At 43.1% G+C, this 22,155-nt stretch overlaps 1 protein-coding gene across 1 annotated transcript; it reads right to left on the bottom strand.

The window, feature by feature from the left end:
* Nucleotides 1-4,789: 4,789 nt before the first annotated feature.
* ZNF488 (zinc finger protein 488) lies at nucleotides 4,790-13,438 on the bottom strand. The gene is made up of 2 exons (XM_088473554.1): nucleotides 13,312-13,438; nucleotides 4,790-5,728 (listed from the first exon to the last, which is right to left on the bottom strand). The coding sequence occupies exons 1-2, from the start codon at nucleotides 13,433-13,435 to the stop codon at nucleotides 4,992-4,994; spliced, it is 861 nt and encodes a 286-aa protein (XP_088329680.1). The 5' UTR covers nucleotides 13,436-13,438; the 3' UTR covers nucleotides 4,790-4,991.
* Between the last annotated feature and the right edge of the window lie 8,717 nt (nucleotides 13,439-22,155).

Below are 22,155 nucleotides of genomic sequence, written 5' to 3'. Positions count from 1 at the left end.
CCCCAGTAGTAATCCCCCCTTCAAGTGCCCCCAGTAGTAATCCCCCCTTGTAGCCTCCCCCAGTAGAGAGACACGTAATAATGAAAAAACAAACAAAAAAACACTTACCTGCTACTCCCGACCATTCTCCAGGGCCGCTTTGCATTATGGGAGAGACGTTGTCATGACGACGTCTCTCCCATTACCCACTGCGGGAGCCGGAAGATGGCTCCCGCAGTGGGAGCTGCAGCAGGCGATGAGAGTCTGACAGACTCTCATCAGCTGCTGAAACAAACACACAGCTGCCGGCTCCGGCGGCTGTGTGTTTGGCACTGTGTAGCGCTGACCGAACTCCGTCCGGTCAGCGCTACACGCGTGGTGACGCTGTGTCACAGAGACACAGTCTGCACCACGGTAAGCCACTGAAATCTGCATGGTCGCGGCCGCGGCGCCCTTCACGATGTGGCGCCTTACGTGGCCGCGTACCACGCGTAACCATAGAACCGGCCCTGTTGGTAGCCTACCTGCTAAAGCATAATTTGTTTTCTTTATTTAACATATAGTCTATCTGTGTAGTTTGTACATGCATGAACATTTGTGTATGTAATCCTTAGGGCTCTATTTACTACAATCTGCATTTTGAATACAGATTGTAGTGTGATATTACCGACTGAATTCGCATTGCGAATTCAGCCAATATCACAGGGATTTACTAAAAATCCTTTACAGGGACAGAGCTTGCGATAAAGCTCTGTCCCTACGAATACCCTCCGCACACTTATCACCGTATTTTCACAAAAAATACCGTGACAAGTACCCGCGCATGCGCCGACGGGCCGCCGTTAAGCCCTGCCCCTGTTGCTAAGCCCCCCGCGACTCCCCCTGTGACCCCCCTTAATTGCACTTACCTGCAGTGATCAGGGCTCTGGTGATGTCCTCCATGGCTCCGGCCAGCTGACATCCCATTCTGCACTGGGACCCGGTCACCTGATGACCGGGTCCCAGTCCAGGATGGCAGACCCTCCGGGGATGCGAGCAGAAAAAGTCCAGGCGCGATGCTCTTTTCTGCCCTTAGCGCCGGGAAAACAGCATCGCGCCAGGAAGTTTAGTCGGAGAATGGCCATTCTCGCGCCTAAACACCCTGTTTAACCGTGAGAATGAGCCTTCCCCGACCTAACTTCTCACAGAATTGAATAGCTCTGGGAGCTCATTCCGGCGCTATTCACTTCGCGTTTAATCGAATCGTGCCCTTTGGCACACCTAGGACAACAAAAACCAGACACATAGGCTCCCACATTAAATAAATCACATAAAGCTTTGCATGAAAAAAAAAAACACATTGGCACACATAGGAAAAACCAAACACATAGGCCCCTGCCGTAGAAAAAAATAAATCACATAAGCTTAGAATGAAAAATAAAAAAACACATTGGTACACATAGGGAAAAAAAACAATCACATAGGTATTCAATTAGCCGCAGGGTTTCCCCCGCAAATGATTGCCTGCCCAAATCCCTGCGGTGCATGGAAAAACTATTCAACTAAATAGCCTTTTACCAGCACTGTAAAATCGGGACTCACGCATGGAAATACACTGATTTCACGTAAACTGCAGAATAAATTAGTTTTTGTCCCCACGTGCGAGCCCAATTTGGTGCTTTTTACACGCATTTTACCTCGCACCTCCATGAGGCCCGTATTCAATTAGCCACGATGTTAGTGCCTTAAGCCAGGTGTTTAGGCTCGCTAACTGGCAGGCATTTTCAAACTAAAGTGCCTGTTGCAATGCTGTCAGCGCCTCACTAAGTTGAAAAACAGCATCGTGGACGGCACTTTAGTTGGATTTCTGCTAACACCCTCAGGAGAGTGCAAGCATAAATCCTTTAGTTAGGTTTAAATTAAAAGCGCGTTCAATAGAATAGCTCTGGGACCAAATTCCCGGCGCTATTCAAGATCGCACTTAACTGAATTGCCACCAATAGGAAAAAAAAAATACATAGGATACAGGAAAAAAATAAGAAAAACATACACACATTGGAAAAAGTTGTGAGACACACAGGAGTGGTGAGGCACACAGGGGTAATGAGGCACAGGATAAGATTAATATTCCAGCAAAGGGGATGCCGGCGCTTAGAATACCGGCTCCGGAATCCCGACACCTGTCAGGATCCCGGCGCCGGCATTCCGAAGAAAAGTAGCGGGGTTAGGGGGACGGTTAGGCACTAGGGGGTGGGTTAGGTTTAGGGTGCGGGAAGGTTAGGTTTAGGCCTCGGGAGGGAGGGTTAGGAAGAGGGGAAGGGATTTCGGCGTCCCGTACCCAACCCTGAGGAAAACGGGTAGCGAGGCACACAACAGGGGTAGCGCGCACACAGCAGAGGGGTAGCCAGACACCCAGCCACACTATTGAAATCCTGTATTACTCACCGGTTGCTGCTCTCACAGAGCTGAGGAGGAGGCTGGCTGAGGAATCCATCCAGAAGAGTGAAACAGGGAGAAGTGCAGTGGCACCAACAGCTGTACTTCGGGGGGGCTCCTTCAACAACCTTACAATCCCCCTCACCGCGGAATCCAATATTAGGGGCCTTCAGGCTGTGACTCCTGTCAGTGTCTGACCTGACTGTCACATACACCGGTGGGGGATTCGCACACACAGAGCCGTACCGGGGGGCGTGGCCTAATCACGGGAGGCGTGGCCATGCCCCCTTAGGCTTACATGGGGGGGTGGCGCGATCAATGTCATCGCTCCCCCACACAGGCATAGGAGACTGACGCGGGGGGGAGGTGCGGGAGTCTCCTATGCAGCCCGGCACACAGCAGCGTGTGCTGGTCTGCAGCGAGTTAAGAGGGACGGGTAGGCCAATGCCGGTCCCTGCACAGGCAGCGTGTAATGCTGCTGCAGAGACCTTCCAGTGGGGGAAGGCATCTGGCAACGCGGGAGGGCAGCCGGGCGGCAGTAGTACACTCGGGCAAGTGGGCTGGGGTTTGGCACTAGGAGGACGGTAACAGCTAGATCCCCTTCCGTAGATTGATCATGACGTCATCAGCAGTGTCCAACGTCATTTCTTACAATCCAAGTGGGCATAGAGGGGGAATAGAACCATGTGGCGAGCGTAGCGAGCCACCTTGCCCGAAGCGTGGCGAGCGAAGCATCCATTCAGCTGCCCCGGGATCCGGCACCCAACCTCCCGACCAGACACTTCGGCCCATGGGTGGAACCGCGGGACAGTGCTGTCCCGCCGAATCGGGATGTTGGGAGAGGGTGCGCCCTCTATGGGGTGACGCCCCTGTTTGACCGCACTGGTTGAACACCCCAAGAGCCGGCCTGTGCCCGGGGGCCCCCACAGACATTAATCCGGCCCTGTCTATATATAGCCTATAGAGTATAATGTCTTACACTATCTAAAGATGGTATTTGCTTACACGGCCAGGCTCTAAAGGCTAACCTTTTTGGAACTTGATAATTGGGGCATTTTTGCAGTCCCAATAGAAAGCTGTAGGGACTACTGCAGTGATCATTATATGAGAGAGACCACAGCAGATATTGCAGATACCCTCTTGTTAAATAGCCGTTATTCTAAAATGCAGCAATATTACAAAAATGTATGTTTTCAGAGGATTGATCACAATTTTTAGTTTAATAAATAGATTCCAATATCAACAATTACTATATTACATTATCCAAAATGTGGAAAATTTCAGTGACCTTCATCCCCAATTAGCTAAAAGGTTAAGCCATTGTGCCGATAAGCCATGGCTAGCTGTCTAATTAATGAGATGGGATTCTGCAGAGGATTTCTGCTTTTTTCAATTAGTAAAATTTTATTTAATTACTCTAAAATGAGATGGGGGACTTTAACTCCCCTGACTACCCCCAGATAATTTGAAACTACCAAAATCAGGTTAATTCACTTAATAATGATACAGATGTGTAATATTTTTTCCATGGTAAGGATAATAACTAGAGCAAAAAACGTCAATCTACAAATTCCAATATTACACAATTTTACTGGCATTTGTTGGGTTATATACCCCATTTAATATTTTCTTAATCTTGCTTAAAAAAAACAATATGTTCCTATTGGAGTGGAAACATCAATAAAATTGTCATTGACGGTGTATAAAGCCATGGACAGACATGCAATCGATCTGATTATATATATTTTATATTTTTTTCATGTTTTACTTCATTATACCCTATGGGTCTTTTAATATGAGTTACATGTTAAAAATGTAGATGTGATATACTTCTGGATCAATACCCTGAAACGCTATAAAGCGCAGTGTATGATGGCTTAAAAAAATTAAAATTCACATGTACAGAAGAAATTTCTAGTCTTTATTCCAAAATATGCCAAAAAGAGGTAATTTTATATGAACTTGCTCTTATCTTAGATCTGCTTCAGACGATTACAGAGCACATGGTATGAGGCCCGGAGACGCTACCAGCATTAAAAAACATCTATTTGTTTGGGTTTCATGATGCAACAAACTTCCTATACTGCCCTGTTTCCAACATTCCATCTTATATTGTGAAAATTGTGTAGTCCAATGTTTCCCAAACTTGGTCTCCAGGGACCCTGCCAGTGCATGGGAAATGAGAAATACTGGTTTCTTTACTGACCACAATTTTTTTCTTTGCTTAATTGTGCTTAGCACAGTGGGAAACCCATGTTAGACCAAGTTATTTTACTTAAACTTGCAAAATAGTGATAGCAAGTCAAGCAAGATTTGTGAACTTTTCTGCAAAAAAATTTAGAACAATTAGTCCGTCCGTCTCCTCCCCCCCCCAAAAAAAACCTCCTTAATCTCATCTTACAGTATTAACTTTCTTTATAGTCAGCTATATCTAAGCGGTATTTTTATACATAATTCCAAGCATGTTCGGTCAAAGTTAGCTTACAGTAATCATTGAAGGCTATATCTATATAGAAGTCTCTTCTACGAATATACATGGTGCATTCACTGACTTCTTTGTCCAGAGTACAGTATGTGTATGACCTGATAAAACCATGTCAGCAGTGGGAGGTCATGTGACGAGACAAATGATGGCGCTCTCTAAAATAGGCACAGCAAACGGGGCATGACAGTTGTAGCTCTCTTCGCCTCTTACCCTGAGCTTCAAATCTGGTCTCCTTATGGCGTGACCTCATGTGGAGAACCAGGTCAGAGGTCATGCGGAAGGAGAGTTTGCATTTGGCACACCAGATTTGTGCTGTAGACCCAAGGCTTGTGACGGTTGGTGGGAGTACCTGTGGTAAGTGTGGGATTTCAGATTTTGGCCATACTTCTGGAAGGGGTAGGACCGCCAGAGAATTAGGTAATGTCAAGTATTCACGTGGAGTTAGAAAATCAGTCGGAGCAGTGACTCTAAAACTCTTTACAGATTTGAATACTGTGTTCATCTTATTCCCAAATCTGCTAGGCACGGGTGAGAAAGCACTGCCTGACAAGTCTATCTTCCGGTCACTAGCGCTGTAGAGGCTCTTTGTTCTATAAACTTCTGTAAACGCGCTCCGCCTCTGCTCAAGCAGCTCAGCTTTCATCTTTCTCCACATTTCTCCTTTGCATTCTGATGTCAATCCTGCTAACAATTCCTCTCGCCTACTGCTTTCAACCAAGAGGTTGGTTTTCTCATGAAGTACTGTTTTCTCCTCATCTGATTGTTCAGTCCTCTCCTGTTCCACATCCCTTGCCAGGCTGTGAAAGTTGGTGCCATGTTTTGGTTGTTTTATTTGTGCTCTGTCATTCTCTGTAGAGCAAAGGAAATAGGGGAGAGTCAGGGGTGCAGTAAAGAAAAAAGGGGAGAGTCAGGAGAGCGATAAAGGAAATAGGGAGAGTCAGGAGAAAGAAATACTTTTTTGAGATGATCATTTTAATGTATCAAGAAGTGCAAAGAGTGGACATGTAGACAAGTGGAGAGGTTGTCTATACAAACCCATCAGCTTCTGCTGTTCCTATTATTTTCTAGATTATCTATACTTATAATAAAGTTGTAATGGTTGAGTCTGTACATAGAAATATGTTTGGAGAAATGTACTCCTTGGGACTGTGTATGAACTATGGAGACAAATGATTTTTTTTTTCTGAATTTTGTTCTGGCATCACGCAAAAACTACAGGATCATTTAGATTGCATTTTGTATAGCTTAGTCACCTAGAAAGAAACTGAGGTATGTATTATCTCAATGTGACATCAGGGAGAGGAGCAATAAAGGAAAACACGCTAGTTAGTCTAGACTCCCTGACGAAGGCCCAGACAGGCTGATACGTGTAGGAGCACACAGCTATTTCACCTCTTTAACTACACTTCAGCAGAAGGAAGCAGCTTGAGTTTAGAGTACGGTGACCGCAGACAGCGTGAGACGCGGCCTTGGTCAGCACCACATCCGTGATCATGTGACCACATCCACGGGACCCAGAAGCAAAAGCGGCTATACAGTGAAAAGCAACAGGCGGCGGAGGGTGCCTGAAGACGGAGGCAGACGGGGTCAAGACGACTGCGACAGACAAAGGTAAGACTCTGTAGGTGGGGGTGCCTGGTTACTAGTCTTGGGAGACTTTGCACTAGAGTCATCCCCCCCAAGACTAACACTGCGGTCTTGTGAGCACAGGGTCAGGGATACGCGGCCTCTAACTAGCGTGTCACTGACAACCTAAGCTACAGTACAATTTATCTTAACAGAATGCAGCAATAAATGATAGTCCTCTAACGCGTTTCGCTTCTGATCCTTGAAGCTTTATCAAAGAGAATAGTCCTCTTTGATAAAGCTTCAAGGATCAGAAGCGAAACCCGTTTATTGCTCCATTCTGTTTTCAAGAACTGCCAGGCATTGGCATTATCCGGTTGGGATTTCCACTTACCTGGCATCAATCCTCCATCCTATTGCGGGACTGGGTCAGCTATAGATGAGAGACAAGGTATTAGAGGCGGTCACGGGCTTACTTTATTACAAGCCTCAGGACATCTCTCTCCTAAAACAAGCATCTGTACACCTGTCCCTGCGAGTCGGGGCGACCATCACCACGGCCCCTTTTAGCTAATACGGATTGGAGTTACTATTTCTTCTTTCTTCAAAGATTGGAAAATCATCAGCACTAGCGGCTCTCCTGGATTTAAGGAGAGACTTGCCACATCCTACGGAGCTCAACAATTGCCTAAGCAAGGTTTGGAAATCCTTATACTTACCTCCGTGTAGAGACCATTTATGCTTGTGATTTTCAAGTGAAAACTGTGGATCCAAGACTGTCTCATTTATACATCTATTATTATGCAAATTCATTTGTTCTGAGATTGCAAGTTGGTGAGCTTATATGCCATTAATCAGGACAGTCTTAGGTGTTCACCAATATAGTTAGTTGCATTATTTAGAACCCTAGTGGGCCTTTTTTTATATACAGTCAGGTGCATAAATTTTGGGACATTGACAGAATTTTCATATTTTGGCCTCTATTCACCACCACAATGGCTTTGAAATGACACAAATAAGATGTGCTTTAACTGCAGACTTTCAGATTTAATTGGAGGGTAATTACATCCAAATCAGGTGAACGGTGTAGGAGTTACAACGGTTTCTATATGTGCCTCCCACTTTTTAAGGAGCCAAAAGTAATGGGACTATCAACTCAAAAGCTACTTCATGGACAGGTGTGGGCTATTCCCTCGTTATTTCATTATCAATTAAGCAGGTAAAAGGTCTGGAGTTGATTCTAGGTGTGACATTTGCAATCAGTTGCTGTCGACTCTCAATATGAGATCCAAAGAGCTGTCACTATCAGTAAAGCAAGCCATCATTAGGCTGAAAAATTAAAACAAACCCATCAGAGAGATCGCAAAAACATTAGAAGTGGCCAAAACAACTGTTTTGGTGTTGCTGGAGAGCTCAGCAACACCAAAAGACCCGGAAGACCACGGAAAACAACTGTGGTGGATGACAGAAGAATTATTTCCCTGGTGAAGAAAAACCCCTTCACAACAGTTGGCTAAATCAAGAACACTCTCCGGGAGGTAGGTGTATATGTGTCAAAGTCAACAATCAAGAGAAGACTTCACAAGAGTGGATATAGAGGGTTCACCACAAGATGTAAACCATTGGTGAGCCACAAAAACAGGAAGACCAGATTAGAGTTTGCCAAACAACATCTAAAAAAGCCATTACAGTTCTGGAACAACATCCTATGGACAGATGAGACAAAGATCAACTTGTACCAGAGTGATGGGAAGAGAAGAGTATGGAGAAGGAAAGGAACTGCTCATGATTCAAAACATACCACCTCATTAGTGAAGCATGGTGGTGGTAGTGTCATGGCGTGGGCATGTATGGCTGCCAATGGAACTGGTTCCCTTGTATTTATTGATGATGTGACTGCTGACAAAAGCAGCAGAATGAATTCTGAAGTGTTTCGGGAAATATTATATGCTCGTATTCAGTCAAATGCTTCAGAACTCATTGGACGGCGCTTCACAATGCAGATGGACAATGACCCAAAGCATACTGTAAAAGCAACCAAAGAGTTTCTTAAGGCTAAAAAGTGGAATGTTATTCAATGGCCAAGTCAATCCCCTGACCTGAATCCGATTGAGCATGCATTTCACTTGATGAAGACAAAACTGAAGGGAAAATGCCCCAAGAACAAGCAGGAACTGAAGACATTTGCAGTAGAGGCCTGGCAGAGCATCACCAGGGATGAAACCCAGCGTCTGGTGATGTCTATGCATTCCAGACTTCAGGCTGTAATTGCATGCAAAGGATTTGCAACAAAGTATTAAAAAGTTAAAGTTTGATTTAGGATTGTTTAGTTTGTCCCATTACTTTTGGCCCCTTAAAAAGTGGGAGGCACATATAGAAACCGTTGTAATTCCTACACCGTTCACCTGATTAGGATGTAATTACCCTCAAATTAAATCTGAAAGTCTGCAGTTAAAGCACATCTTGTTTGTTTCATTTCAAAGCCATAGTGGTGGTGAATAGAGGCCAAAATATGAAAATTCTGTCAATGTCCCAATATTTATGCACCTGACTGTATGTATATGTGATTAGTCTATTTAGACCTTTGCATTAGGTCATGTCATTTTAGCACATGTTTTATTGTCATATGACTATATATTGTATAAAGATTGACCATTTTTTATGTCACATATTGGTGTCTTGAATTTCTTATTTTCTGCCATATTTGGTTGTTTATTTATTAATTAAGATTATTAACGCAACACCATTATTGTTTTTGTTATTCCACACCCATACTTAGTGAGCGTGAGTTAATTCTCTAATATATGCAGGCTACTCAAGCCAAAAATGACTAGATGTATATGAATATATATTTTTGGGGACAAATATATTTTAGAGACTGTTTATGAACTATGGATACAAAATAAAATGTAACGGCATTAGCACAGGCTCCTCAAGACCAAAATTACTATATGTATATCTGTTATATCTGTATGCATTTTTTTTAAATACATAGATTTATATATCTCAAGATCTATTTTGCAGGAAAATCCAGCTATCCAGTACATTAAACCCTAATCAGGCAGCTTATCTTGACTCATGAAGTTGCAGTATACATGTCAATCCACTAGATGGTGCACCCAGACAAATACTACATGTCATTGAGCTGCTGCTCATCCTACTTGCAATCTTTCTATGTTACTGTAGGTTAAGTAGCAACGGATTTGGGATCTACAAGATAGTGCAGCTGGACTTGCAGCACACAGCACTGCACTGAAAGTTGGTGTTCCGATCATGCTTCTGCAGAACTTGACTCCACCCAAGTTATTCAACGGAACCCGACTTAAAGTCACTGCTCTTCTCAGTCCAGCGGCCGGCAGCGCACTGAGCGCAGCGCCGCACTGAGACTCTGGGCACTACAGTGTGCCCAGAGTCTACAGGGAAAATGGCTGGGTGGCCTTTTTCCCTGTGTTTTCCATACTGCGCAAATCGCTGGGAAAATGGCAGCGATGACCATTTTCCAGGTGTTTTTTACAACGCTGACACCGGCGCCGACATGGTACTCCGGAGTGGTAAGTATAATATGGGTGCAGGGTGTGTGATACGGGGCCCCCCTGGACCCAGGGGCCCGTGAGCACCCTACATCCTGCGCCCATTATAATTACGCCCCTGATAGGAACCTAATTCTAATGGGATCTGGCGCAGGTAAGACTGTGTTTATACCATGCATACGCCTTATCCCCAGCAATTTTTCTTTTCAATTCATGCACATGCAGATTCCTGTAAACTTGTGCTTCGCTATGACGATCAACAAGTCGCAGGGACAAAAGCTCAGGTCTGCAGGCGTAGATCTCAGGACCAGCTGCTTCTTCCATGGGCAGCTTTACGTGGCTTGCTCATGAGTTAGTAGCCCCAAGCATTTTTTTGTGTTAATCCCTGAAGGAAAAAACTGCAAATAGTGTTTACAAAGATATTTTGTGATCAATGTTTATAATATAAAATATACATCACAATATTAGATGCTACTACTGTCTCTGTAAAATTAGCTCTGCTGAGCAATAACAGACACCCACACGAGCAAAGCTGCGGGCAAACACTAGTACTTGATAAATGCTATCTCGCAGATGATTGGTTGCTATGGGCAACTACTCAGTTTGTCCATTTTTTCACTCTTTACACTTCTTGTTACGTCTTTTCCTCATTCTTTCTAAGACAATGGCTACAAGTGTCATCTCCTTCTAATGATAGATCTTATCCTGACGTATCTCAAAGGAGATTTCCACTTTGTTTAAGATATTTTGTAAGTAAATCTCCCCCTTTCCAATAATAGTTCTTTAGTAATGTTCTCTTCTCAGCAGCCACCACTTGTCTCTCAGTTTAGCACAGTCCTGGTACTCACATATAGGCAATCATCTCACATCTTACAATGAGAGCCCCGACGTGGCTATGAAGAGACTTCAGCACTGGCAAATGTGATTGGCAGAGATCCTGGCTTTATGTGAACAGCATGACCTTGATAAATAAGATACATGGTGGGGGTCCAAGATGAATGGTTGTTACCACAGTGCAGAAATGTTAAATTAGTCACTTACACAAAATCCAATTCTCAAATCCCACCTACACAGTGATATAACAGTGTACAATCAATGAGCCCATACATCGTAGATATGAAGGTGAAAATAAATGACATGAATACATATTTACACAGTAGGGGCTCTATTTATTATCATTATTTTTACTAAAATAAAGTGAATAAGGGTGTTTTTACACCCTTTTCACATTATTTTAGTTTCACCTAAAGTTACTACAGGGCAATTGGTAATTCGTAAAATTCTACTCCAACCCATACTTGGCTACTTTTGAAAAAGCATTTCAGGGAGATTGTGAAAGCAGCACCTATGAGCGTGGCGGTAAAGTGGGCGTGTACTGCTACATCTGAGAGGCGTGTCATAAAATTGATTTACATCCACATGTAAATGAGCCCCAAAGCAGTTAGTAAGATCTACTTGTTATTGAAAACACACTGATACTTCTCAGAAAATGCATGTAGCCATAGGGATTATTGTGCAATGCAGGGAAATTATACTAATGAACCCATTTGAATGTATATATCTCTGTTTTTTCTTTTATATAACAGTGTCATAATGGGGGTAAGGTGAAATGAGGGAGATTGGTAGACTCTTCAGGGAGACAGGGAGATTGCTGCTATTTCAGGGAGTCTCCCTGACAATGAGGGAGAGTTGGCAAGTATGCTCCAACCCCTAAGTATCACTTATTTTTAGTAAGCAGATCGCATTTCCCATAATTGTAATGGGAAATGCGATCTGTGTGCAAGTTACTAAAAATAAATTGTGAAAAAGATACCTGGGGAGGCCCTGTGATAATAACGCCATCTGGAGGTGGCGTTACCCAGGGTCTCCCCCGGTTACCGGACTCCTGCTCCGCTCTAACGTGCAGAGCAGAGCCCGGAGCCAGCCCCAGTGATCAGCTGTCTGGTCTAAACAGACCACACGCTGATCCACTGTATAAAAAAAAAAATGAACTTACCTAAGTCCAGGGACCGGAGTTCAGGGCTCCGGTGATGTCCTCCCTCTGGTCAGCTGGTCTCCCATACTGCACTGCGGCCAGGTCATCATGTGACCGGGTCCCAGTGCAGTATGGGATGTCAGCTGGCTGGAGTCATAAGGTAAGTGCAATTAAGGGAGGGGGGTCGCAGGGGGGGTCCGCGATCGTGGGGGGTGGGGCTTAGCACCGGGGGGGTAACAGTGGCAGCCGGTCAGCGCACTTTTTGCGAAAATACCGTGATAAGGCTGCGGAGGGGATTCGCAGGGACAGAGCTTTATCACAAGCTCTGTCCCTGCAAGGGATTTTTAGTAAATCCCTGTGATATTGCCTGAATTCGCAATGCGAATTCAGTCGGTAATATCATACTACAATCTGCATTCCCAATGCGGATTGTAGTAAATAGAGCCCTTAGAGAGAGATTTCCCTCATCTCACTCGTAAAACTCTGGCCCATGAAAGGGCACCCCTAGCTGTGGCATCAGTCCCCCGTTAGAAAGGGTCCAGGGCTGGATTTAAATATACGGGGAACCTCACGCCATTTTTTTTCTCCATATATTTAAAACCAGCTCTGTCCCTGCTGCCTGTTGCTGGTTCGTAAATTTACAGTGGAACCCTACACATTTTTTTCCCTGTAAAGTTAAGAACCAGGACAGACTGGCAAGCCCGGGGCTGGTTAGTCTCTTGGGGGGGGACCTCTCGTAATTTTTAAAAAAACATTAAACCCTTTTTAACAAGTCTTAACACACATTCAGCCAACACATATCTCACTGATATGTGCAGGCTGCTAGCTCGGGAGAGATTTGCAGAGAGAAAACAATGCAATCTCGGGTGAGTAATCTCCTGCAAAATGAGATACTCGGGAGAGATATCTCGTTCTGCTTCACCATCGGCCAACTCGTTTAGCCTCAAATCGCCTGTTGGTAAATTTGGTAAAAAACAAGGGATTATATCACCCGAATATAGGCGAGTTCCAGCGAGATTAATCTCCTTGAAAATCGGGACCATCTCGAATCTTAGTAAATTTACCCCCTAGTGTTAATGGCACATACATTTTCATTTTTAGAGTACTACTACCATTTACTGTATAAAGTTAGTAGTGAATTACCAATGAATCAACTACCAATGGTCCTTTAAGTCCTCTGTCACACCTCCCTGTAAGGTCACATATTCAGGATATTCAGAGACTCCACCTGGCATTCCACAGCAATAAAGGGCTAATTTTGTTCTAGGTTGACTAAGTGGAGTACAATGTGTTTGTAGCAAACCTATTTCTTTCCACAACGTAAGTGAACTTGTTTTTCTATAAGGAATGAATTTACCTACCCTGGCTAAGTGCTCGGAGCTCTTGTAAGCCTAGCATTCTGGTGATTTGTCCATCATACAAAACCAACAGTTGTTCTCCCTTCTGAACAAGGTGTGAAGCCCTGAAGGTACTCCCTCCCTGCATATAGTCTTCCAGCCTCTTCACACCAGGACCAGATGAGGCCTGAACCAACCGTAGCCACGTTACATCAGGACCCTCCGTTGTGTCCACCTGAAACAATAGTTGAGAGCAACTAGAAATAGAATGGAAAGTATATATTATGTGTAAATACACAAACAACTAAGAAATCTGTAATAAGTTATAGAAGTGGCAAATGTGAATGTTAGAAGTGCATAAAGCTATACAAAATGTGTTATCTATGAGGCCCTAATCTTAGGTGGCAAAAACTCAAGCTACTTGCTGGAGACAGTATTTTGTCATGACAGAATCAATTTCAAAGGCTTTAATAAACAATTAATTCAGTTGGGGAAATATGTAATGTCTTGCAAGTCAACTTTGGTCAAAGCAGTTAACAGTATGTTAATAAAGCAATCTGAATCGAGATGCAGTTAACTTACAGGTGGCTGGGATGCCGACTACCAAAATCCTGATCAGCATGAGAAGACGGTGACAGAATCCCGACATGGATGGAGATGCAGACGCCGGAATCCCGACAGCCAGCATCCTGATCATAGCGGGGCCAATTAGGTGTTAGCCACGGGGGGACGGAGAGAGTTAGGTTTAGGCCTCCCGGGGGGAGTTAGGCTTAGGCTGCAGGAGGTGGAGGTTAGGGTTTGGCTCCAGACACGGGGAGTTAGGGTTAGGCTGCGGGAGGGGGAGTTTAGGGTTTGGCTCCAGACAGAGGGGGTTAGGGTTTGGCACCACCGGGGAGAGATTAGGGTTAGGCACTAAGGTGGGAGGGTTAGGTTTACACACTTACCAGGAGGGTTAGGGTGCGGGGTATCAAGGCTTAGTGTTAGGATGCAAGAAAGGAGGGTTAGGGGGTAAAAAGGACAGGGGAACACTACTAACCGTACCCCTGTCGGGATTGTCAGCATCGGGATGCCGCTGTCAGTTTATTGACAGCCGGCATTCCATTTGTCGGTATATCATACCCAACCCATCTGAATCTAGTAGTCACTGTTATTATATTCTCAATGAGCAGTTTTAAAGCTCCAAAACTACATCACCTATCATTAGGTAACACTGCATACCCAACACATACAGTCAGGTCCATAAATATTGAGACATTGACAGAATTTTTATATTTTGTCCTCTATTCACCACCACAATGGCTTTGAAATTAAACAAACAAGATGTGATTTAACTGAAGACTTTCAGATTTAATTTGAGGGTAATTACATCCAAATCAGGTGAACAGTGTAGGAATTACAACGGTTTCTATATGTGCCTCCCACTTTTTAAGGGGCCAAAAGTAATGGGACAAACTAAACAATCCTAAATCTAACTTTCACTTTTTAATACTTTGTTGCAAATCCTTTGCAGGCAATTACAGCCTGAAGTCTGGAACGCATAGACATCACCAGACGCTGGGTTTCATCCCTGGTGATGCTCTGCCAGGCCTCTACTGCAAATGTCTTCAGTTCCTGCTTGTTCTTGGGGCATTTTCCCTTCAGTTTTGTCTTCATCAAGTGAAATGCATGCTCAATCGGATTCAGGTCAGGGGATTGACTTGGCCATTGCATAACATTCCACTTTTTAGCCTTAAAAAACTCTTTGGTTGCTTTTGCAGTATGCTTCGGGTCATTGTCCATCTGCACTGTGAAGCGCTGTCCAATGAGTTCTGAAGCATTTGACTGAATATGAGCATATAATATTGCCCGAAACACTTCAGAATTCATTCTGCTGCTTTTGTCAGCAGTCACATCATCAATAAATACAAGGGAACCAGTTCCATTGGCAGCCATACATGCCCACGCCATGGCACTACCACCACCATGCTTCACTGATGAGGTGGTATGTTTTGGATCATGAGCAGTTCCTTTCCTTCTCTTCCCATCACTCTGGTACAAGTTGATCTTTGTCTCATCTGTCAATAGGATGTTGTTCCAGAACTGTAATGGCTTTTTTAGATGTTGTTTGGCAAACTCTAATCTGGTCTTCCTGTTTTTGTGGCTCACCAATGGTTTGCATCTTGTGGCGAACCCTCTATATTCACTCTTGTGAAGTCTTCGCTTGATTGTTGACTTTGACACATATACATATACTTCCTGGATAGTGTTCTTGATTTGGCCAACTGTTGTGAAGGGGTTTTTCTTCACCTGGAAAATAATTCTTTAGTCATCCACCACAGTTGTTTTCCGTGGTCTTCCAGGTCTTTTGGTGTTGCTGAGCTCTCCGGTGCGTTCTTTCTTTTTAAGAATGTTCCAAACAATTGATTCGGCCACAACTAATGTTTTTGCAATCTCTCTGATGGGTTTGTTTTCATTTTTCAGCCTAATGATGGCTTGCTTCACTGATAGTGACAGCTCTTTGGATCTCATATTGAGAGTTGACATCAACTGATTCCAAATCCAAATGTCACACCTAGAATCAACTCCAGACCTTTTACCTGCTTAATTGATAATGAAATAACGAGGGAATAGCCCACACCTGTCCATGAAATGGCTTTTGAGTTGCTAGTCCCATTACTTTTGGCCCCTTAAAAAGTGGGAGGCACATTTTGAAACTGTTGTAATTCCTACACCGTTCACCCAATTTTGATGTAATTACCTTCAAATTAAATCTGAAAGTCTGCAGTTAAAGCACATCTTGTTTGTCTCATTTCAAAACCATTGTGGTGGTGAATAGAGGCCAAAATCTGAAAATTCTGTCAATGTCCCAATATTTATGGACTTGACTGTATGTCAAGGACAAATTTATGAGTATCTGTAAAAGGACATTCTTACTGTATTCTGCTGTTGTAGTACTGATGATAATAATAAGGCAAATATACTAATGACCATCTAATAAGTAATTATTACTAATAGAATTTATTAACCTCTTGCAAAAGTGAATTACAGTACCCATGAAATACAATTCCTTTCCTGCTCTAAAGTCACAGAAACAATGATACTCATCTCTTTAGCATATAATTATATCCAATGGTCAAATTGATACAGCATATTTTAAAGTATGCTATACTGGCACCTCTCTACTCTTACTGTAAGTCTAAATCAGCACTTGATGATCAGTTGTCACAATCAAATTTGTCTCGAATGTAAAAGTCACGTCGGAAGTGCGGGAGAGTGATGCCGTGAAAAGTGTCATAGCAGCCCTGCCCCCTCTGTACTGTACAATGCTGCAATAATACATTTTATTGTGGCATTATATATAGGGGTTCAATTCACTACAAGTTACATCATCAAGCCACTGGACAACCCACTTCTCTGGTCTGCAATCTCAGAGTCCCGGTGAGTTCCATGAAATTCAAGAGTCTCTTTTGTATATTCCAGGAGAGTAAGCATAAGGCAACCCATACCACATAGAGCTGATTGTTTTCTGTGTTTAACACTTAGTGGATAATACATCTGAAACTGCAGAACTTTATTTAAGAACTTATAATCAGCAGAATGAACAAACCTGGCGGTCTATTCTATTTTTATATTACTCAACACTGTTCTCAGCATCTGTCTTAGGGCACAGGTACTTTATTGAAAGTTTTCTACATACTGGATCTTATTCTCAGTATCTGTTCTGTGTGTTTCTCTGTGTGTGTGTGTGTGTGTGTGTGTGTGTGTGTGTGTGTGTGTGTGTGTGTGTGTGTGTGTGTGTGTGTGTGCTCCATGTGTTTGTGCATGTCACATTTGGGGGCAAAGATGGGGGAAAATGTGCCAAAGCCATAGTAGCTTTTTAACACTATTTAGTAAGATTCAAATACATATTAATTGCTATCTCTTAATATGTATTAGTATTTTTTTTAAATTTGGGCTAAAGTTTATTTGAACGCCCCCCCCCCTCACACACACACACTGGATCCGTAAACCATGTTCTTCTTTCTCCTATCTCTGGAGCTGAAGTCCGTACTTTTTTTGCTTTCTCTGAACCCTCCACCTGTCTTCTTGACCCAATCCCCTTGCACCCACTCTAAACCCTCCCTCCAAATCATGTTCCCGCTTTGTCATCATGGTCCATTTATCCCTCTACTCTAGAACATTCCTCTTCTGCTGGGCTACGATGGGTCCGGGGAGGCCACTGCCTCTGAGTTCAGCAGTACCTGCAGTCTCCTTTGCCTGCACGTGATGTGATGTCCCCCCTCTAAATCTGCTTCTGGCTGAGAGGGTAGCAGTGCCCCCTAATGGCGCGTGGCACTGCTACAATTATTATTTTTGAATACTTTTTTTTGGCTGGAGACCTGGCCATGCCCTACGATTAGGGCAGCGCCAGGCCCTCTACAGTGCCGGAGCCCGGCACCTCTCTTAACAGCCATGCTGGTGGCCCACAGTGCATTGGGGAAGAACAAGAAGGTGGAGGGTTATGCCTGTAAGAATTTACATTCTAAGTGGAAGGGGTGAACAGTTGGAGGGTGAACTGGGAAGGATACATGGTGGAGGGATGAGTATTGAAGATTAATATTTCGTTGTGAGGAGGGCTGGTATGCTTTAATAAAAAGTACATTGTAAGGGCACATTTAAAGCCGGGGAGACTGGCAGAGAGTGTGAATTGTCGAAGGAGTGAGGTCCAGGGGATGGGGCACTTTGAGTAAAATCTTGAAATGCCCTCCCAGGCTCCACTGCACTTTCATCCAGTTCCCTAGCTTTCATACTTGCCCTTAAAACATTTTTTTTCATTCTAGCTTACCACCATTTCTTCTAACTCTTTAATATTTGTCCTCCTTTACACTGCCCACGGTTCCCTATTGTGTCCACCCATATCCCTTTATGAGGGAATTCAATTTGACTGCCTGGAGAAAGCCTGCCATTCTGGAATGGCACATCGCCTCCACTGGCATCACAAGTTTTCCCCTCACACCCCATACCTCTTGATTTAATCCTGATAAACTGCTTCAAATCCTTTTTGGTATATGCTATATATATGTGTACAATAAATGTTCTAAAAATACTGCACTGTTATCGGTGATTCTTCTCTTTATATATGGATGTGTCAGTGATGAAAAAATCCATGAAGTATATGAACTCCTAGATGTTCCTAAAATTTTGCACAGATAGTTCCAACACTGATGGTAACCCTATCCCAAAGCACGTCCTCATATTAAGAAAACACTAAATAATCAAAAGACATCACCACAGATTTTTTTAGTTTAGATTGTGTCTATCAGAGCGCCCTCTTCAATAAAATAGTAATATATATATATTATATATATATATATATATATACGGTATATAGTTTATTTTGTGTGAGGAAAGCACAATTTTGATTGATTTGTTCCTCCATTGTTCAGTTCAGGCAGCAGTTATTATTATACATGTTGAAACATGTTGATATTTTCCCTGTCAGGCCAATTCCGTGCTTCCTCTTGCCTCTTGTCAGGCTGCAGAAAAGCCAGTTGATGCTGGCAGTGCCCTTAGGCTGGTGTGCATATGAGCGAGAGACAAACAGTGACAGGCAGGTCAAGAACAATGCAATCAAGGAAACTACTAAAATACTTGGACTTATAATAAAAGATGCTGCACAACATGCATTCTGCTGTTTACTCCACCAGACCCTGATTTTGTACAGGACTTACCCTTAACCTCTATATGAATAGATTCTGCCACGACCACCCTGCCCCCTACTCCCATTGATTGAATAAGAGGTCAGATAACATTAAAATTCACTTATTATTATTACTATTATAATAATTTAGTAGTGAGTCAATTAAAGTTTAATTTGTATTAAGAGAGCTAATTATTTATTAATTATATAAAAGGGTCAATAATAATGTATTAGTGAAACAATTAAAGTGTAATTTGTAGTAAGAAAGCAAAATTATTTCTTAATTATATAAAAGGGTCCATATCATTTATTAGTGAAACAATTAAAGTTTAATTTGTATTAAGAGAGCAAAATTATTTTTTCATTTTATTAAAGGGTTGATACCAATTGCTGATGTTTAAAAATGTTTTTTAAGACTGGGGCAACATTTACTATTTCATGATGTGGGCACCATTTACTTGGACATAAAATTATAGATGTAACCCATCATAAAACCATTTTTACACAAGTGAACAATTAATTAAAATTGCCCCTTCAATATAATTAATAAATAAAACTGCTCTTTTAAGAAAATAAAACATTACATTTTCCTTCTAACCAAATAATAAAATAATATTATTAGATGTATTAGCCTTAACATAGTAACTTACTAAAAGGACAAAATGGATGTGCTTCCTGTAGCAATCAATCAGATTTAGTTATCATCTAGAGCATTCTATAAAATGATAGAATCTAATTGTTTGTAGCCTTTAGAAGGTTTGAAATCTCTTGTACTATAGCAGAGCTAATAGACTGAGAGACTATTGCGCAATCCAATTATTTTATTATTAAGTTTATCTTAAACTCAGGCAAACAGCATCCGTCATCATAACTGTAGACATGCCTTCCTACTGTCCCAATTTCGCTGGGACAGTCCCATAATGAGATGTCTCTGCTGCATCTAGTCATACAAAGGTGTTTCTGTAGGAGGGGATTCAGGGCTTGATTGAGACCGGGACGCTATTTGCGGACGCTCGTTCTGAAAAAGGGGCCGGATATTTAAATTGAGCGCTCGCTCTTTGCGGTCTGTGGACGCCTCTATGTCTGAGCGAGCTTCCGAAACATGCGCTCGCTATTTTGTAAAGACGCCCCTTTGCTGTTCGCATCATACGTCATCTCCGCTATTTATTAGATTAATCGAGTACATCGAAAGGCGTCTGAACTGCTCGCAGTGCTTGTGGTAGGTTTCACTTGCCGCTATCACTGCGAACAGTTAAGGATAAAAGACAACCAAGTGACGTGGTCGATGACGCTGCTTTGTTAATTATGCATACCCATTAAACGCCCATTTTGACCGTTTGGCACGCCTGCGTTCGGATCACCACTCCCCGTTTTCAAGCACCTTCCCCTGTTACCACCCACAAACGCCTCATTCTGTCACTCAAATTAGCAGGCCCTCGCTGTTTTACGAGCGCATGATTTCCGACCGCAATGACTGGTTGGCGCATGCACATTATGACCCATACGCATGCGCAGTTGTGCGGACATCGCTCGGAGCGAACGAGCGGCCGCTTATGAGCGGCTCTGAATCAGACCCTGAGGCCTAACATTCAGCACTTCAGAACCAGATTAACAACAGGGCAGCTGGGGCAGATGCCCAGGTTGGGGCCCACACAGAGCTACAGCACCAGTGTGTGCAGCACTGTTGCATATGAGAACTGGGGTTTCTGGGTGGCATAATGAACAGGAGGCACTAAAGTATGGTAAATTTACTCATTATACTTTTTAATAGCATCACCAGTATGTATGTGACAATTTTATTGGTAGGCGCCCACAAAATTTATTTGTCCTGGGGGCCCCACAAACTGTCCCTAAAACACACCCACTAGGGGGCATAGCCACTCGCACTTCACATTCCTGATTCCAGAATTACATATGTTGGGAGGTATATACAGTAGATGTTACAAGTCAGCATGTGAATGGAAAGGTGTAATAAAAATGTCTTTATATATATGATGCTGTTCCAGCCAGGCACCCTGCTAGCCAGGAGCAAGGGCTGTGGATTGGCGACAGTGCAACTAGAGTCGTAACTAGACTTTTTGGTGACCTGCAAGTAAATCTTGGGTAATTTAGAGTGAGCTATCTAAATACTGGTATTCACCAGAGCTCACCTTCCATTGCAAAATACATCAATATAAAAAATCAAGTTTAGGCCTAGAGAGATTAGTAATAAAAACAGCAGGACAAAATAGGAACAGTTACAAGATGAATTGTAAGAGATTAAAACTTCCATTAGGTCACAGGTTCTCAAACTCGGTCCTCAGGACCCCAAACAGTGCATGTTTTGCAGGTCTCCTCACATAATTACTAGTGAAATAGCTGCACCTGTAGATCTTTCAAAATGTGTCAGTGAGTAATGAATACACCTGGGCACTTGCTGGGTGACCTGCAAAAAGTGCACTGTGTGGGGTCCTGAGGACCGAGTTTGAGAACCACTGCATTAGGTTATAGGATGGCAAGGCAGGGATGGGGAAGGGAAGGGGGGGTTTCCCAGAGCAAACCAAGTCTATGTGGGCCTAACCTCCCTGCACAATACTGCAATTTGCATCATCAATCCCCCGGATGGACCACTTCATGGGAGGTCTGGGAGGCTGGTCCTAGGAGTACGGGAGTCTCCTGTATAGTTCAGTAAAGTAAGCAAGTAGGCAAGTATGATTTTAATTCAATGTGGCTATAATAAGATTTGCTCTCACCTTAAACACATAGTGAGCATTTCTTTCATCTGGACATTTGAGAGCGATGAAGTCAATATTATCCTTTAGCGTATGTGTCAGAGGACAAGGATCCAGCATCAGCTCCTCTGGAGTATCCTGGGCAGTTTGGCCAGTGGCACACCACAGGAATAATGGCAGAATATGTCGTCTTTCCCTTACAAGACGTCCCACAAGTGACGGCAGAACAAAGCAATGATCATGAGCTTATGAAGAGCTTCTTGGAAACCTGTCAGAGCAGGACAGGAAGCCTACATGTTATTAAATTTTTATATACATTTTCACATTTAATGTAGTTATGCTTGAGATCATATTAAAAAACACAGGGCACATTAATGTATCATGAGCACGTCATAAATAACTTTTACATACAGTTATGCAATGGACAGCATGGTTGCGCTGTGGTTGGAATTGCTGCTCATGTCACTGGAGTTATGGGTTGAAATTCAATCACAGTCT

The sequence above is a fragment of the Taudactylus pleione genome, unplaced genomic scaffold, assembly GCF_031769625.1.
Source record: "Taudactylus pleione unplaced genomic scaffold, aTauple2 ptg000136l, whole genome shotgun sequence".
Taxonomy (NCBI): Eukaryota; Metazoa; Chordata; class Amphibia; order Anura; family Myobatrachidae; genus Taudactylus; species Taudactylus pleione.
The sequence above is the reverse complement of the archived record's forward strand: the minus strand, read 5'-3'. Positions and strand labels throughout refer to the sequence as shown.